The 19719-nt window shown below is 45.3% G+C and overlaps 1 protein-coding gene across 5 annotated transcripts in view; it reads right to left on the bottom strand.

The window, feature by feature from the left end:
* Positions 1-19719, bottom strand: part of LOC145353875 (receptor-type tyrosine-protein phosphatase T-like) — a 1296999-nt gene that overhangs the window by 320842 nt on the left and 956438 nt on the right. For all 5 annotated transcript variants that reach the window (XM_080204786.1, XM_080204787.1, XM_080204789.1 and 2 more), the window contains exon 12: positions 12499-12772. In XM_080204786.1, coding sequence (XP_080060912.1) covers positions 12499-12772 — 274 coding nt within the window. The remainder of the gene's footprint in view (positions 1-12498; positions 12773-19719) is intronic.

Here is a 19719-nt window from a genome sequence, read left to right as displayed (position 1 = left end):
CAATGCCTCTTTCTCACGCAATTATGTTAAAAGTAGTGGAAAAGATCTCTCAAACTCTTGCTGCGCTGAATGAAAATTGTGTCTAAGATTCGGCAATCTTCTGCGCTCATTACCCCGACCTCTGCCAAATTGAGGTAAAGGAACACTGCACAATGGAATGGAAACTCCAGGCTCATAATGCCATAATGTACACTCCTCACATTACCATGTACTCCAGTTCAATGCGGGAATAAATAAGCTGCTATTAATAACATGTGCCATCAGAGGCTAGTGAGCAACAGAATGATTTTGTCGGATGGAAGGCACATGATTCTAAATTCAATTTCTGCTACATGTTCACTTCATTTTGCAGCAATGGTCCAGGCTTACTTAAAACCCCACATTCAGTGATACACATCTCCTGTGACCTTGTTTCATGCCTCAATTGCCCTTGTGGAATGCATACCAAAATGTTAATACACCAAGCTAACATGATGGCAAATCGGACACCTAGGAAGCACTGCAGTAAATGGTTAACTTATTCAGATCAGTGAACTAAACAAAGCAGGTTAAATACTACCTTGACCTGAGTCATTGATTTCCAACAAACCACAAAATATCAGAGCAGAATTAGGTCATTCAGCCCATTGAGTCTGCTCCGCCATTCAGTCATGGCTGGTAAGTTTCTCAACCCCATTCTCCTGCGTTTTCCCCACAACTAATCCCCTTAACAATCAAGAACTTATCTATCTCTGTCTTAAATATACTCAAGGGCAGCACGATAGCACAGTGGTTAGCACTGCTGCTTCACAGCTCCAGGGTCCTGGGTTCGATTCCTGGCTCGGGTCACTGTCTGTGTGGAGTTTGTACATTCTCCTCGTGTCTGCATGGGTTTCCTCCAGGTTCTTCGGTTTCCTCCCACAGTCCAAAGATGTGCGGGTTAGGTTGATTGGCCATGCTAAGAAATTGCTCCTTAGTGTCCAGGGATGCATAGGTTAGAGGGATTAGTGAGTATAATATAATATTTGGGGGTAGGGCCTGGGTGCGGTTGTGTTCGGTGCAGACTCGAAGGGCCTCTTCCTGCACTGTAGGGTTCTATGATTCAATATCTTGGCCTCCACAGCTTTCTGTGGCAATGAATTCCATAGCGTCGCCACCTCTGGCTGAAGAAATTTCTCCTCATCTCTATTCTAAAGATGTCGTCCCTTTATTCTGAGGCTGTGCACAGTGAATTTAAAATTTCCTGATTTCAAATTAAGTATCGGGTATTTGGAGGATGTGAAATCATCTGGTCTGTTGCTGCCTCCTCGGCACCTTGCTGCCATTTAACAGTGTTCACCTTCTGGGAGAAATCAGAAGTCACCCCCACCACCAAACCTGCCAGGTAAGATCCAACAGGATTGGTTCCAGGAGAAAAATCAAGATATAAACAAATCGTGAAGTCCATGGCCCAGATGCTGGGCCAGTTGATGTAAAGATGCCCTCAGCCTTTTTGCCTCAGGATCACACCAGCATACCAGCAGAAATATCTCATCATCACTGGTCCACATGGTTTCATGGTCACCTTCAGACTTTTAGTTCCAGGTTTTTTACTGAATTCAAATTTCACCACCTGCTGTGCTGGGATTCGAACCTCATTCTTCACAGCATCACCCAGGTCGATTGTATTCCTGTGACAATACCACTGTGACTCTGCCTCCCTTCAGTGGGCCACATGTGCATCGAGAAGATGATCGATACAATGTCAGCATTAACCAATTGATGGCAAGGCTCGGAATGAAACAGCCAGAGAGCCTTAGGATTCACAGCAATGTTTCACTTCCCTCAGCACAGAATGATGTTTTCCACACTCACTTTACCATCAAGGAACTTCAAGGACTGACAGGAGGTTTTGTTAACCACAAGGGCTTTGATTCCATTAATGTGCTGCTTTATAGTGATCACAACAAGCAACTCTGTGCCCGATATACAGGAAGCTATCACAAAGCTTTCATCTTACAGCAGCCAAATATCCTCCTGGTGTTTCAATCTGCAGGAATTATTTTTGATAGATGCTTAGGGACAAGAACTGTAACGTTTTCACATGGCTTATGGCTTCTCTTTACAACCCCATTACACTGGAGCAGATCATTTATAATGAAATCCATGGCATCACCAGAAGGATCAGTGGATTCACTAAGGTATGAAGCAAAAGTCTCTCTGTCTTGCTGGGTCAGTAAGTTCACTGCAATATGCTATAGTGAAGTATCCCAGATAACTGTGGCCTGTTACATCCTATTCTAAGGGGCAGATAAACAAGAGGGTACCGTGGTACAGTGGTTAGCGCTGCTGCCTCACAGCGCCAGGGACCCAGGTTCAATTCCAGCCTTGAGTGAGAGTGCCTGGAGTTTGCACATTCACCTTGTGGATTTCCTTCGGGTGCTCCGGTTTCCTCCCACAAGATCTGCAGGTTAGGTTGATTGGCCATGCTAAATTGCCTCTTAGTGTCAGGGGGTCTAGCAGGGTAAATGTGTGAGGTTATGGAGATAGGGCCTTGGTGGCATTGTTGTTGGTGCAAGCCCGATGGGCTGAATGATCTCCTGTTCTAAGAGAATCAGCATCCAATGGGGAACAATTTGGTGAGGCAGAAGAGGAAAGAGGCCACGGAAATGCCTTGAAGACAGATATACAATGAGTAAGAGGTGATTTCGTTGCTCAGTGCTTGAGGTGAAATGCTGGAACCATTGAAAACTCAATCCAATCCCCTAAAACCTTTCTCACTGATCCAAGGGGGGATTAAATTCCGCAGGTGAATGACATCTTGATCCCCTCTGCCAATGTTGCCCACAATGACGAGTGTTCACACGACCTAAATACCTCAGTGAGCAGCAGCTATTCCGTTGTTCTCTCCATTGATTAGAAATTTTAATTGAACAGAAGAGTTGCCGGTGCCATGTCCTCCAACATCGGAAGCACTCTGCAACCCACTGCTGGACACTCATGCATTCTATGATGTCTCTCTGCACCACAGCATAGAACCTTAAGATGGCAGCAGCGTAGCTCCCCACTTCTTTGGCCAGTTTGGTTGGCTTTGGCGTGAGCAGATCTGCCACGCTTGGGTCTAAGGGATGGCCCTTAGTGATGCCTCAGGATGTCATAGGGCAACAGGTTGAATTTGTGTACTTTTGGCTGGCCTGTCCCATGCCATGAAATGCTCAATAGGGAACACAATCATCTCATTGCATGCTCCTGTTCGGGAGGTCCAGCTTCAGTGCACGAAGTCATTCAGTCAGTTTCCTTGGTTTGTGGTATCTGTGGTTGGAATATGTTCACCCAGCAGCCTGTATCTGAGATGAGCCTCTGACTGCCAGAGATAGTGGAGAGCAGTGGGCCCTATGAAGTAAAGGAGTGAACTGAACTGGAGTTGCTATGCTTTGACAAGGAGACCCCAGGCTGACCGATACTTCAAGAACCACAGGCAGCAATGCCAGACTCTATGTTTATTTATTTATTAGTTACAAGTAGACTTACGTTAACACTGCAATGAAGTTACTTTGAAAAGTCCCTACTTGCCACACACCGATGTCTGTTTGGGTACACTGAGGGAGAACTTAGCATAGTCAATGCATTTAACCAGTACATCAGCACAGTGTCACAGGGGTTAGCATTGCTGCTTCACAGCGCCAGGGACCTGGGTTCAATTTCTGGCTCGGGTGTGGAGTTTGCACATTCTCCCCATGTCTGTGTAGGTTTCCTCCGGGTGCTCCAATTTCCTCCCACACTCCGAAAGACGTGCTGGTTAGATGCATTGACCCGGACAGGCAGTGGACTGTGGCGACTAGGGGGATTTCATTGCAGTGTTAATGTAAGCCTTATTTGTGACTAATACATAATAAATAAACTTTATCTTTCAGACCGTGAGAGGAAATTGGAGGAAACCCGTGCAGACATTGGAGGAAACCCGTGCAGACTCCGCACAGACAGTGACCCAAGCCAGGAATTGATCCCGGGTCCCTGGCACTGTGAGGCAGCAGTGCTAATCACTGTGCCACCGTGCTGCCCTCTGTGTGGGCCCTCGAGGCTGTCAAATCAGTGGGTAAGGGGTAATGACTGAATATCCAGTGCTGCCATTGGCCTGTTGCTTGGACATACTTGTGGGATATTGGTCTGACCAGGAATTGTTGGCGCCATTGGCTGTGGGAATTCCTTTAATGGCACCAACTCTTGGTTAGATTGGAGTCACCACCGTTGCCAGTGTTTCAGGGTCACGCTGGGTTGTGCAGCTATGGTACAGGGATTGTAGCTTGACTCAGGTAGTTACTTAAAACTGGTTGAATTGCACCCTGTGCGATATAGACAAGATGGGCTGTGGAGACGGCACATTTCCTCTGCGTGTTGCCTGCCTGTTATATCAAGTCTTTCAACAGTGAAATTCAACCCCAGGAGCAAAATGACTTGCACTGCAAGGACAGGCTGCTTTATGCTTGGAGAAACTTCCTTTTCAAGTGAACTTCTGTTCAATTTGTTGGGAAAAAGGAGTATAAGACAGGCAGCTGACGCATTATTGCCCATTTTACAATTCTGCTCAGGACAATTTGAACACCTCCCCCTATCACTGCTCCCCACTCTCTGGAAGTGCTTTTATTGTTTTCCATTACCAAGGCATACATAGAGCTTGATTGTTCTCAATGTGAAGCCTTTAGTGCCATTGCTGAAAAATAAGACATTTATTGAACCATGTTTTTAACAAAACGAGCACAAAAGATTGAAAAACAGCAGAAGAAAATGTACTCCTATAACAGGAATGACATTAGCGAGATGACAAACTGAAACAAGTAAACAAGCCAGTAACTTCTTCTTAAGCATATTCATTACTGTCACAAGTAGGCTTACATTAACACTGCAATGAAGTTACTGTGAAAATCCCTAGTCGCCACTCTCCGGCACCTGTTCAGCTTCACTGAGGGAGAATTTAGCATGTCTTTCTGACTGTAGGAGGAAACCAGAGCACCCGGAGAAAACCCATGCAGACCCAGGGAGAATGTGCAGACTCTGCACAGAGAGTGACCCAAGCTGGGAATAGAACCAGGGGGTCTCTGGCTCTGTGAGGTAGCAGCACGAACCACTGTGCCACCATGCCAAAAATATGGGCCCCATGACAGCATTAGTGGGAATAATGACTGCGTAATCTTTGGGGAGAGGAAATCCTATCTTCACACTGCTGACACACTTTGTGTTGTTTGTCAGACTATCACACTAAATAGAATAGATACAGAACAGATCTCTGCACAGATAGTCCCAAACAAACCACAGTGCCACCATGCCTCTGTGAGATGAGACTAAGGAAGAATCTAGGGAAGGAAGAATTAAAGCAGGATTTGTTGCAATTATTGTCTCTGGCTCGGATTTGCTCTCTTCTTGGATCTTCTAGTCCCATCAAGGTCTGTGGTGTTTTTTCCTGGCTTGCCCATCCCATCACTGGGGAACACGCCGTGGGGGGATTTGCCTTCGGTGGCACCAAAAGGTCTCACTGGCCGGAAAATCCCACCATCCTGTAAGAGGCTCATTCAGATTTACCAGGCCTCCGAGGTAGACAGCGGGAAATGAAACTAAGGCTTATAACATGCCCAGAACAAGATCAACGGGGATGAAGTAGAAAGGGTTGAGAGCTTTGAGTTTTTAGGTGTCCAGATCACCAACCACCTGTCCTGGTCCCCTCATGCTGATGCTACAGTTAAGAAAACCCACCAATGTCTCTACTTTCTCAGAGGACTAAGGAAATTTGGCATGTCAGCTACGACTCTCACCAACTTTTACAGATGCACCACAGAAAGCATTCTTTCTGGTTGTATCACAGCTTGGTATGGCTCCTGCTCTGCCCAAGACCACAAGAAACTACAAAAAGATCGTGAATGTAGCCCAGTCCATCACACAAACCAGCCTCCCATCTAATGGCTCTGTCTACATTTGCTGCTGCCTCAGCAAAGCAGCCAACATAACTGAGGACCCCACGGACTCCGGACATTCTCTCTTCCACCTTCTTCCATCAGGAAAAAGATACGAAAGTCTGAGGTCAGGTACCAACTGACTCAAGGACAGCTTCTTCTGTGCCGCTGTCAGATTTTTGAATGGACCTGTCTTGCATTAAGTTGATCTTTCTTACCCACTAGCTATAACTGTAACACTACATTCTGCACTCTCACGTTTTCTTCTCTATGAACAGTATGTTTTGTCTGTAGAGCTGCATGAAACAATACTTTTCACTGTATGTTAATGCATGTGACAATAACAAATCAAACCAAAGTCAAGCAAAAGAGTAAACTGCTTATAAATTGCAAGTGAAAATTCTGGCAAGTAAAAAAGCATTTGATCTTTACTTGCAAATGCCTGGGGGCATGTGTTACAACGCTTGTAGTCAAACTATTGCGAATGTTTTTCGATTTTCAGTTTATCTTATTTTTCTGCTATGCTCTTTGTTGCTACTGGAGAACTGGCCTCAAACCTCACTTCATTCATTCAAGAATTTTAGCTACTCTATTCTTTCAGGTCAGTCAAATTTAAGATAAGAAAAAGCCAGGGAATTTTCTCTACAGATCAACCCACATGTTCACCAACAGTTTGTTCATAGCCGATAGAATGATGAAACGTACTTAATTTTAATTGTTTTCTTTCACTGCTGTGTGAAAATATATCTAAATCTTCAAAATGGTTATTTTTCTAGTACTCTACAGGAACTCAGCGTTTTATTGATGCCAAGACAAGATCTTACGTTAAAAACAAAATTACGTGGGGATGATATCAGTAAATCAGTACTTTGTTTTTTGCATCACTGAAACTTCTAATTGGACAGGTTAAAAGTTCTCCCTCCCTTGTAGGCCTGTCACCACATTCTCTCAGCATCTAGCCTTGGGTAATAAATACAACCTTGCAAGCATTGTCCACATCCTGTGGACAATATGGTTCGAAAGTATTCTTCAAAGGTTTGATTTGAGGAACATTCAGGGGTGGCGCAGTGGTTCGCATGACTGCCTCAAAACGCCAGGGACCCAGGTTCAACCCCAGCCTCGGGTCACTGTCTGTGTGCAGTTGGCACATTCTCCCCATGTCTGCATGGGTTTCTCCCGGATGCTCCGGTTTCCTGCCGCATTCCAAAGACGTGTAGGTCAGGTTGACTGGCCATGCTAAATTGTCCCTTAGTGTCAGGTGGATTAGCCAGGTAATTTGTGGGGTTAAGGGGATAAGGCCTGGGTGGGGTTGTTGCTGGTGTGGGCTTGATGGGCCGAATGGCCTCCTTTGGCACTGTAGTTATTCTATGATTGGTGTAAAGTTTACAAATTAGCACTCTCAGCCGCAGCTTCACGAAACAGGACAGTATGTCTGGAATTTTGACGCAGGATTAGTCCATCCCAGTCATTTACCAGCCACTAACTGACAAGGACAGTGAATGGCACATGAGTAGAGCTGCTGGAAGTCAGTCAATGTGTGGATTCTGAAAGTGGTGGAATTATAGTCTGTGTTGGCTGGTCAGAGTGGCAGAAACGTCCTCTGCAGCTGATGAACTTTGCTTAATGTGCAGTTGATAAAAGACAAAATTGGAGAACAAATTCACAGACTGCGGCCGGAATTCTCCAGTCTCATACACCTCGCCCGCCACTGCCAGTGAGGATGGAGAATTTGACCCTCAGCCAAATCTCCGTTCACTGCAGTGGGTCCGGAGAATCCCAGCTGCGGGCGAGGTCGGAGAATCCAGCCCCTTATGTTCCTTATGGCGAGCCAGACTTGAGCTGAGCAGATGTTGGAGAAAGGGTTATCACACTGTAGCTCCGATTGTCAACCCATGCCCCCGTCAAGCAGAATTCCTTAATGGAAATGCTGGATTGGTGAATTCACTCTCAGGTGCCTACAGCAGCAAAAAAATGCTTTTCATTTGGGCAATCTCTTCTTTGGAGCACACAAACACAATTTATAACACAGTACAAAAGAAGGTAACAATCCATTAATTTCAGGCATATTTGCATATCAAACAGTTACAAATTGATGCCCTGCTGAGTGCATTATGCGTAGAAATAAGAAGTGGGACATAACGCATCACAGGGGACAAAATATCGAAGGTGAAAGGATTCATTATGATGAGTTTCTCTTTTGCCTACTTCCCATCTTAGTGATTATGTTGCGGCGGTAGATATCCAAACGTCTAGACTAATGATCTGGAAATATGAGTTCAAATCTCACCATGGCAGTTAGGGAGCTTAAATTCAGCTAAATAAATAGAATAAATTGGAATAAAAAAGCAACTGTTGGTAATGGAGGCCTTTGCTGGTCACTATAACGATGACATTACCACTCATTGTTTTAACATCCCAGCTGAGTAACTAATGTCCTTTCAGGAAGGAAATCTGTTGTCTTAACTCCATATGGCTCCAGACCCCCAGCAATGTGCCTTGACTCTTAATTGTTTTCTGAAAACCAAGAAACAAAATTCAACCCAGGCACCAGCGATGATAAAGGACAGCAAGATCAGTCAATGCTGCAAAGTCTTTCTCATTAACATCTGGGGATCTGTGCCAAAATTAGGAGAACTGTTTCGTTGGCGAGGCAAGTAACTGCTTCACTCGGTTAGACTTACACTATCAAATATTTCAACCAATAGTTCAGGTTTCTCTACTGTCTTGGAGAGGCATTGAGGCCTCAGAACATCTGAGGGATGGTGAGGGAAACCTCTAAATCCATCACCAACTTGGCTGCACCACTGTTGACTAAACTGGCCAAGGCCTGAAAGATGTATCTGCCAGACTGCGCCTATAGCAGGTGATCAGGACGAAACACTAGGAGTTTTAAGTTTAAGTTTAAAGTTTATTTATCAGTGTCATCAGTTGGCTTACATTAACAATGCAATTAAGTTGCTGTGAAAATCCCACTCTGGCACCTGTTCGGGTACACTGAGGAAGAATTTAGCATGGCCAACCCACCTAACCAGTATGTCATTTGGACTGTGGGAGGAAACCGGAGAATGCAAAGACCATCCACGCAGACATGGAGAAAATGTGCAGACTCTGCACAGACAGTGACCTGAGCCGGGAATCGAACCCTGGCGCTAATCATTGAACCACTGCGCTGAAATAACCTACTGTCCTCATTTTCACCAATGTGCCTGAGAAAAATGGGTTGGTCCCATAACAGAATTGGTGGGAGTGGTGACTGCGTAGTCTTTGGGGAGAGGAAGTCATATCTTCACACTGCCAACACACTGCTGGTGTTGTTTGGCAGATTGCCGTATTAAATGAAATAGATTCAGAACAGACCTCGCAGCTGAACGCTGGATATCCATGACACAATATAGACCACTGGCAGCAGCGGAATTGTATTCCACCATAATTTGTAATCTCATAGCTAGCAGATCCCTCAGTATACCATTACCCTGAAAAATACGTTAGGAGCGCAACATGTACCTAAAAGTGAGCAGCCAACATGGTGAAGCTATAACAGAGGGCCACATGTATGCCAAAGAGCAGAGTGCTAACTGATCAGACAACCAATGGATCAGATCAAAGCTCTGCAGTTCTGTCACATCCAGGCATGGTTGGCGGTGGTAAATTAGACAACTAATGCGTGTAGGAGACTCCAAGAACAGCCCTATCCTTAATGGTAGTAGAGCCCAGCATGTAAATATAAAAGACAACACTGAAATGTACACAACCAATTACAGCTATTTCAGTCTCCCCAGTGGTTCGCAGCATCACAGATGCCAGCCTCCATCAATTTTATTCTCTCAACATGATATCGAGAAATGGCTGAAGTTACTGAGGCGTGACCACTGTGGTATTGAAAACTTGTTTTCCTGAACTAGTCACATCACTAACCAAGCTGTTCTGGTACAGCAACAACACTGACGTCTATCCCACAATGTGGAAAATTGCCCAGGTAAGTTCTCTCTGTAAAAAGCAGCACAAATCCACTCTGATTAATAGCTGCCTCATCAATCCACTCTCAATCATCAGTAAAGCGCTGGAGGATGCCGTCAACAGTTCTGTCAAGTGGCACCTACTCACCAGGCCACCTTGCTCCATGATTTCAGCACTGTCAGGACCCCCCTTGGCCCTAATCTTTATTCCAGCCTTGGTCCATTCATGGGAAAAACAGATGAATTCCAGAAATGAGGTGAGAGTGACCGCCCTTGTCTTGACTGCAGCATCTGAGTGAATGTGGCTTCAAGGAAATTGAGTAAAATTGATGTCAAGAACGAATTAGGGGGCAAACTTTCTAGTGGCTGGAGCTATACCTAGCACAAAGGAAAAGGGTGTTGGAGATGTATCATCTCAGTCACAGGGCATCGCTACAGGAGATGCTCAGAGCAGTGTTCCAGGCCCAACTATCATCAGCAGCTTCATGAATAACATTCCCTCTGTCATGAAGTCAGAAGTTGGGGAATAGATAGATGATGAGCAGTGTCCAGTTCCATTTACATTTCCTTAGATAATGAAACAGTTTGTGACTGCAGGCAGCAAAACCTGGACAACATTGAGGCTTGGGCTGATAAGTGGCATTCAAAACTAACAGAGGTGTCATGCAATGTCCATCTCCAACTAGAGATATTCTAACGGCTTCCCCTTGACATTCAAAGGCATCACCATTGCTGTCTTTGTCACTATCGATATACTCATGTCATGTGAGAAAAAAGAACATTTTCACACAGTGGGTACGTGCTGGGTTGCGCTGCCTGGTAGTGCGTTGGGAGCAGGTTCAACCGAGGCATTCAAGAGAGTATCACCTGAATGGGAGCAATGTGCACAGGAACATGGAGAAAAGGTAGGGGAATGACACTAAATCATAATGGCTGTTTGGAGAGCCAGTGCATTCACGATGGGCAGGATTTTACCGGCACGTCTGCCCGAGGCCAACGGAGAATGCTGGTAGAATCCCGGCTGATGTGCCATATGGCCTCCTTCTACACCATAACGGTTCTGTGATAGGAGTGCCAAAGAGCACAGTTCAAAGGATGGATAAACTGTGGTGAGTAAATCATCTCCTCACTCTCCAAAGCTATTCCACCATCTTTAAGCAGGAATATGATGTAATAGTATCCACTTAATCAGTACCACCTTAAACATTCATTCCCTGTACCACGAGCACACATAACACAAGTACCACTGCAGCAACTTGACAAGGCTCCTTGAACGGCTTCTCTGAAACCTGCACCATCTGGAAGGATAGGAGAAGTAGGTGCATGGGAACACCATCACCTGCAACTCCCTTCCAAGCCACACATACCATCCTAACTTGGAACCATATCACCATTCCTGCTCTTAATGATGTATCGTTCAGAATCTAAATGTTGGTTTTATTCTTTCTCCACAGTTGCTATCAGATCTGCTGACATTTTCCAGCACTTTTGTTTCAGTCATCATTCCCTCAGTTGGTCAGAATCCTTAAATTCCCCACTCATCGAATCCTAAGGTGCAAAAGGAGGCCATTCAGTCCATCCACTCTGCACCAACCACAGTACCACCAAAGCCCTATCCTCATAACCCCATGCATTTACCCTAGTTCATCCCCCTGACACTAAGGAACAATTTAGCATGGCCAATCCACCTAACCTGCACATCTTTGGACTGTGGAAGGGAAATGGAGCACATGGAGGAAACTCACACAGACACAGGGGGAACATGCAAACTCCACACAAACAGCAATCCAAGCCAGGAATCGAACCTGGGTCCCTGGCGCTGTGAGGCAGCAGTGCTAACCACTGTGCCACCGAGCAGCACTGGAGATGTCCCTACATCACATGGATTGCTATCTTCTAAAGGACAGTTAAGGGAAGGGGCATTAAACACTGGCATTGACAGAAATGGATACATACTGTGCATGAATCAAAAAAGGAAGAAAATTCTTCTTGGTGCCTGTTCATTTTGCACTTTTTATCTGACATTTCCCTTCAGTGTATTAGAGCTTTTGTTCATTGATCTTTATGACAAAGGCAGGAATTGTTACCTTAACTACCAGGGCAATAATCTGGCAGAATGAATTGTCTGCCTACTTTTAAAACTCTCCTGATTTTCATCCCATTGACTCTAACCAGATGAAAATCAGGCTGGTTGTACAATGGGTTGGCGATTAGCTAGCTTCCAGGTAATCACTCAGAGTGGAGAATGGAAATTAGTCCCAAAATTGCCTATTTAAAGCTTGAAACTGTGGCATTTAAAAAGAAATCGATGTTCATGATTGAAGTATGATCTTTGTTAACCTCCACAATATATCCATTTTATTAATCGTCTCAAAGTATTTTTTTTTACAGGGATATTTGCCTCATTCACTCACTAACAGTTTAAATTAATTTACAGATAGCTGCCCTGAATTTTGAATAAAACGTTGGTCTCATGGCCAAGAAGAGATTTGCAAGCAGGTCACAAAATAATTTAAAATCCTTTCCAGGTTTCAAAGTTTACCATTTTCCCCGTTTTGTTGGAACTCCTGTGGACTATATTTCATACATACTGATGCATTGCTGTTTTTGGAAATCTTTTTCTGTCAAACAGTACCTACCCCATTGGCTGTGCTGAGTGCTTGAAAGAATATGCTGTAGCTTTTCAGTGGGGAAAGTGGCGGGTTCCAGTAGCCATTGTACGTTTTGTTATCTCCCACAGTAAATGGCTGGGTCATAGGAAGGTTCAGAGGTTTCAACTCGGCAGCAGTGTAATGCAGTGAATCAAGCACAGAGGCATTCTTGTAGCCGACTGGGACAGGAAAGCACTCACTCGTATCTGCTGCCCTCCTGGACTTTCGTAAGTGTTCTTCCTTAACAACCAGTTGATAGGCACTGTGAAGAAACAGGAGAAAATGACGCTTAAAATACTTGAAAGATTTTAATTTGTGAATAATGTGTCAATTTGCACCATTGTTTCCAGTATCAAACCAGTAGCTGCAGTTCTGGTTCCAACCAGGCGGAGGCCCTGTTTGCATTGCCCCCTGTCCATGCTGAATTTGGATCCAGCTACTCAAACTGTTCTCATTTTAAATTCTGAGCCTCAAATTTAAAATTTTGTACGAGTCCATTGCTTTGTTAACTTTTAATATTTTCTGCCACTAGTGTGTCAGTGTGAATGTTTAAGTTTATTTATTAGTGTCACAAGAAGATTTACATTAACACTGCAATGAAGTCACTGTAAACAGTGAGTGTGAATATGAGTGTGTCTGTGTGCAAGTGTTGCATCAGTGTGTGAGTGTTAGTATGAGTGTGTGTTTATGGAGTTTGTGAGCGTGTGTTTGTGTATGTGTGTTTGTGGGATGTGTGAGCATGTGTGTTTGTGTTTGTGGGTGTGTGTGTGAGCATGTGTGTGTATTTGTGGGGAGGTGTGTGTGTGCCTATGTGTGAGTGTTTGTGTTTGTGGGCATGTGTGTGTGAGTGTGTGTGTGTTTGTGGGGAGGTGTGTGTGTGTCTTTGTGTGAGTGTTTGTGTTTGTGGGCATGTGTGTGTGAGTGTGTGTGTGTTTGTGGGGAGGTGTGTGTGTGTCTTTGTGTGAGTGTTTGTGTTTGTGGGCATGTGTGTGTGAGTGTGTGTGTGTTTGTGGGGAGGTGTGTGTGTGTCTTTGTGTGAGTGTTTGTGTTTGTGGGCATGTGTGTGTGAGTGTGTGTGTGTTTGTGGGGAGGTGTGTGTGTGTCTTTGTGTGAGTGTTTGTGTTTGTGGGCATGTGTGTGTGAGTGTGTGTGTGTTTGTGGGGAGGTGTGTGTGTGTCTTTGTGTGAGTGTTTGTGTTTGTGGGCATGTGTGTGCGTGTGTTTGGGTTTGTGGGGAGGGGTGTGAGTTTGTGTTTGTGGGGAGAGGTGTGTGTGTGTGTGTGTGTGTGTGGGGTGTGTGTGTGTGTGGTGTGTATGTTGGGGGCGTGCGTGCGTGTGTGTGTGTGTGTGTGTGTGTGTGTGTTTGTGGGGGGTATGAGCGTGTGTGTTTGTAGGTGGAGGGTGTGGGGGTGCTGCTGGTGGGACACAGTGTACAAACAACTGTCACTGCTGGGGGAGAGAGGAAACAACTCCCAGGATCCCCTTATGGAACTCAGGCATTTGATGTGATTCTGTGTGATTGGACGTTTATTAAATAATCCTCAACGTGCTAAGAATTAGGCTGATAACCAATTTAAGATTGTCAGTCAGGCTCGCAGTGTGGCGTATGTGTGCGCACTGGAAATTACAAATACATAAAGCCCTGTTCTTTGCAAACAGAAGGAACATATACAACACATTGCATCTATCTCAGCTAAATAAAATAAGTGACAACCGTTAAACTGGTTCATTCCCCAGGACAATGTCTTGAAGGGTCAGAATCAAGCTGCCTGGTTTAAATTTCAAAGAGGATTTGGCAGTTAACTGTCAGTCACCATCAGTTGGTACATTCTCCATGGCAGTGCCTCTGCCAATCTGCATCCTCGTCTCACACAGTGTGCTGTTTTCCATGACATTGGTATTTTGTTGTGGATTGTCCTGATGAGTGTAAGACAAAAAGCTTCGACAAAAAAAATTCTTTTTCAAGCAAATCTGTACTGCCAAATGACTATTGATGGAAATGATTTAAAACAGAAGGCAGGAGAGTAGAGAGAGCTCTGTGCTGCGGAATTCGTGTCCAAAGCTAGTGTTAGACGCGGACAAGATTCAAGGTTATCTTGGATGGGTGGATGACGGAGAAGAGGTTAAGCTGACATGGAAACAGGCTGGGTGAAGTGTTCAAATGTAGAGTGAACAGTGAAAAGGCTTATTTCCATGTTCTAATCTTTATGTACTGCACACACAGTGGAGCTTGACAACTTCTCTTGCATTCCAAGGCAGCATTTGCCTTTACGAAGAAACATTTTAAATGGAAATTTTAAGTGACAATTTGCAGGTATGTCAAGCATGGAGCTTTTGCAAGCAAAATAAAACTGGGAGTCCCTTACAGTCAAACTTCTTTTGATTAAACTTTTTGCAATATTCCAAGGAAATTAATCAGATATTAAATCGTCTGATGGCAATTTTCAAGGCCTGGTGCCTCTGGGAGGGTTTTCTAGCAGACTCTGAATTGAGCAGGGCACTGTTGCTGTTGTGAAAGTTACTTTAGAATAAATCGGGTGGAAGACATAATGAGAACAATACTCTTTCAATTTTTTTCCTCACAATAAACTTAAATTTTGGACAGCGCTGATGGCCAAGTTCATCATAAAAACATGGAAAGAGGATAGGATAGAGAAAATAACATTCAATAGGTCTGCTGGTCAGTACAAGCACTTCCCACTCTGTTACTGCTAACATCAACCACATTTCATCAAGTTCTCCATTTAGGACGAATTGCATAAATATTGTAACATTTGAAAGTTAATTTTCCTCTAAAGGGATCATTTTAGTCTAAAAACAAAATGGATTATGCAGTAAAATTTTAAATTGATGGTGGTAAACAGAAGTTAGTTTAAAAAAGCATATTAAACATCAGTCTATCCATCATTGATAGATCACCATACAAGCTCCTCAATACAGGTGCAGTATTTTTCCACTATTCTGGACTGTAGTAAGGCCCTGAAAGTAATGGTAAAAACATTTGAATAAGAGAAATAGGAGCAGGAGTAGGCCATTCAGCCCTTCAAGCCCAATCCACCATTCAATAAGATCATAGCTGATTTTTTTGTTATTAGTGTCATAAGTAAGCTCACGTTAACATTGCAATGAAGTTACTGTGAAAATCCCCTAGTTACCACACTCCAACGCCTGTTCTGGTTCACTGGGGGAGAATTTAGCATGGCCAATGCACCTAACCAGCACGTCTTTCACAACTGTGGGAGGAAACCGGAAGAAACCCACGCAGATATGGGGAGAATGTGCAGTCCCTGCACAGACAGTGATCCAAGCCGGGAATCGAACCCTGGTCCCTGGAGCTATGACGCAGCAGTGCTCAACAACATTTTCCTGAGCTGTCCCCATATCCCCTTAGTGACTGTTTTTCCCCTACTCATGTCAGTGAATATACATTAAAGCATCAATAAAATGTTTTCACAGTCATGAGTTACTATTTCTGAATAAATAGAACTAGCTTTCAAATAGATCCTGCTGTGCTTACATTTTTGGTATAGCAACATAAATCAAAAACTGGAGGCATATATAAATATATATATGTGTGTACAACATATATATATATATATATAAAATAATATTCTATGAACTGGCTGTCTTCCAGCACAACCTGTATCTGCAGTCAATAAAATTGTAACCCCTTTTGTGCAAATACAAAGGAAGACTCAGAAACTGACCAGGATTTTGAGTGTACAGGGTAATCGTGCCCCAGTTGTTCCAAAGAACCAGGAAAGGAGATGAACATTCTCCGGGATACACAGTGTTTACAGACAATGCGTGCAGGGAGAAGCAAAGATTTCCCATCAGAAGCAGGACCAGTTCCAAAGTGGTGGTCAAAGGACTAGCTGGAGAGAGTATTGAAGGGATGCCAGTGAAAATCCACTTCAAAGAGTGAACTTATTACTAGTTTGGTGACAACGGGTTAGATCTCAAGCTTGTCCATTGCAAGAGGTCGGTCGACCTTTTGTGAGGGAAGGAGCCTGCAGGCTGGAAGCTGTTAGCCCATCAAACTCAGAGATAGTCCGGGGGCTGAACAAGCTTAACTATTCCAGCAGCAGCAAAGTTGCTGACACCTGAAAAGGTTTCAGAAGCCTTACACGGGGACAACGAAATCCATGACGGGTGAACTAACCGGGGAAACACAACACAGAATTAAACAGGAAACCTGGACATTGTCAAACTGGGAAAGTGAGGGCCAAGATGCCCAGCTTAGTAAAAGAGCCTGAAGGAAATCCTTTGCTAGTTAAAAAAGGCTGAAGAGGCAGGAAAGCGTTTTACAGAGGTTCCTATTCAAAACGTGACAGAGAAACAATTGGGTTGGGATTCTCCCCAATGTGCCAAATTTGCATTAGAACTGCAGTAACTCCCACTTTTTTTTAGTGGAATTTTCAAAATGAATCTCCCAGGTTGCAGAGTGCCTTAGTGAGATTCATGTTGAAAGCCCGGGGGTGGGGGTGGAGCTGGTTGGGGGGGGGGGGTGGTGGAGGGAAGCCTATTCCTGCTGGACATGCCGGCAGCATAGCGCAGACTGAGCAGGCCACTGCACGTGCTGTCAGACCAGAGATCGGCGCATGCATAGTAGCCCCACACTGCTGGCTTCCCAATTGCTGGCCTGGCCATGACACCCCACCAAAACTCCGATCGCTTGGCTCCCAGATATCTCCAGGCCAGCCTTGACCCCTTATCCCCACCCTCCCCCCCCTTCCTGCCATCCTCCACACAGACTCAACACTCTCGGCAGCTCATGCAGAGTGGCAGCAGGATGCCCCCCCCCGCCCCGTGATCTCCCCCCAAAGGCCCCACCACCCAATACTCTTCACTGTCCTCTGGTCCCTGATGCCCGGTGGGCAGTGCCAAGGTGGCACGTGGGCATTGCCGCTTTGTCTCTTGGGCAGTGCCAGGGGCAAGGCACCCCCCCCCCCCCGCTTACCCCCGATCTCCTGGGGCGACCACCATGGCCTCTCATCACTCCAGCCGCTAGCGGTTGGGCCGCTAGTGGGGAGCTGTTGTAATCCCTGCTGGAATGAACCAAGTGTGGCTGGGGTGGGGGGAGAGGCTCGCGGGCCCAGAGATTTCAGTTCCGGGCCCGCTAATAAGGTTTAAATGAGAATTTAAACATTAAAATCAACTCCGCTGTGATATCCAGCGTGGAGCTGACAATGCCGGAAATCCAGGGCTTGGGAGGTGCGCGGAGCCCATTGCGTCCAACGGGGAGCTCATTAAACAGTCTCCGCTGATGTCTCCCAGCCTGCTGAGCTGGGAAAACTGTCCCCATGAGATTTCAGAGTGATCCTAATGGGTTAATAGCAGAAGCATTGAACTGAGTAGATCTGCCTGTGCTTACACAGTGCAAAGAGCAATGGAAGTACTATAAACTATGACCTTCAAAAGGAGCTCGACGAGTTGGTGGAGTAGGCAGATAGGTGGCAGAGGAGTTTCAACGCAGAGAAGTTTGAACTGATTCAATTTGATAGGAATAACACAGAGAGGCAGTAAAAAGTAAAGGGTATAACTCCAAAGGTGTGCAGGAGCATACTTGGTGTATGTGTGCATAAGTCATTGAAAAGAGAGCACATGGAGAGAGCTGTTAATAAAGCATATGGGGTGGAATCTTCCAGTCCCACCCGTCATGGGAATCGTAACCAGCGGGGGTAGACGATAAAAAGGTCCATTGATCTCCGGCAGGATTTTCCGGTTTTGGGGTGAGCGTGCCAGGAAAATCCCACCAAAGGTATCCTAGGATTTATTAATAGGAGCGAGCATGCAAGAGCAAGGAGGTTGTGCTGAACTTGTACAGGACACTAGCTACACCTCAGCTGGAGTGTTGTGTACAGTTCTGGGTGCCACGCTTGAGGAAGAATGTAAATATACTGGAGGGAGTGCAGACGAGGTTTATAAAAATGGTTCCAGGGATGAGAAATTTCAGTGATGAAGATAGATTGGAGAAATTTCTCCAAATTGGGGCTGTTCTCCTTGGAGAAGAGAAAGCAAAGAGGAGATTTGTTAGAGATGCTCAAAATCATGAGAGGGCTGGACAGAGTAGATTGGGAGAAATTATTCCCACTCGTAAAAGGATTGAAAACGAGAGGGCAAAGATGTATAGTGATTTGCAGAGGAAGCAAATGTGATGTGCAAACAATCCCTTTCACACAACAAGTGGTTTGGGTCTGGAATGCACGGGTTGGGAGTGTGGTGGAGGCAGGTTCAATCCAGGCATTCGAGAGGGTATAAGAAGATTATTTGAATAGAAACAATGTGCAGAGTTATGGGGAAAAGGCAAAGGAATGGCAATAAGTCAAAGCACTCCAATGAAGAAACAGTGCAGACACGGTGGGTTGAATAGCCTTCTGCACTGTAGCAATTCTGTGATTCTGAATAGCCGCACCCCTGAGGTGGACCCACAAATATAGCTCAGAAATTAAGAGACACTGGACTCAGTTCAAAAGTTAATTTTTGAGGTGAAGGGAGGTCTTAGAGAAAAAATCATGGGACAGGTTTCTCTCGGCCCACTGCGCCGCTCGAGTAGTGGAGTGGCTCGAGAGACAATAGCAGAGGGTCCTTTAGTGAAGTTTGCGATCGGTGTCTAGCCAGTCATGAATCTCCCAGCCACTTTCTTTTAGTGCAATCAGCTCTGTGTCAATTTCCGGCACAGAGCTGACTATCCTATGGAAATATCATGGAAATTGACATTTCCATATGATTAACAGGCCCAAGATGGTATTCTCCGGGCCTGCTAGTATCTCTCCCTGCCACCCACCCCCACCAGGAGTGGTTCCAGCCAGTAAAGTTTACATCTGACCCCCGCGAATGGGAACAGGCCAACTCACCCTGCAACTGGGGACACAGGTCATTGAGGTCCATCCAAGAAGGGTGGAGCGTGGAGGGTGCTCTTTGGGTAGTGTCAGTCTGGCAATGCCAGCCTGGCACCATGGCACTGCTCAAGAGACAGACTGGCACCCCCTAGTGGACAGTGCCAAGGGGGTGGGGGCCAAGGCCTATTGGGAAGTGGTGGGTGTGGCAGGGGGTAACCTGTTGCCACTCTGCACTGGGATACTGGAATCACTGGGAGAGGGAGGGAGGAGGGTGATTGCAGGGAAGGCTAGCGATCAGAGGCCAGCAATGGCGGGGGCCAGTGCGCACACGCTAACCTCGGCACTGACAGATTGGCGCACGCACAATG

Source organism: Carcharhinus amblyrhynchos, chromosome 16, assembly GCF_965287045.1.
Source record: "Carcharhinus amblyrhynchos chromosome 16, sCarAmb.v2.hapA, whole genome shotgun sequence".
In the NCBI taxonomy this organism is placed as follows: Eukaryota; Metazoa; Chordata; class Chondrichthyes; order Carcharhiniformes; family Carcharhinidae; genus Carcharhinus; species Carcharhinus amblyrhynchos.
Note: the sequence above shows the minus strand (reverse complement) of the source record. Positions and strands in the feature narration are given on the sequence as shown.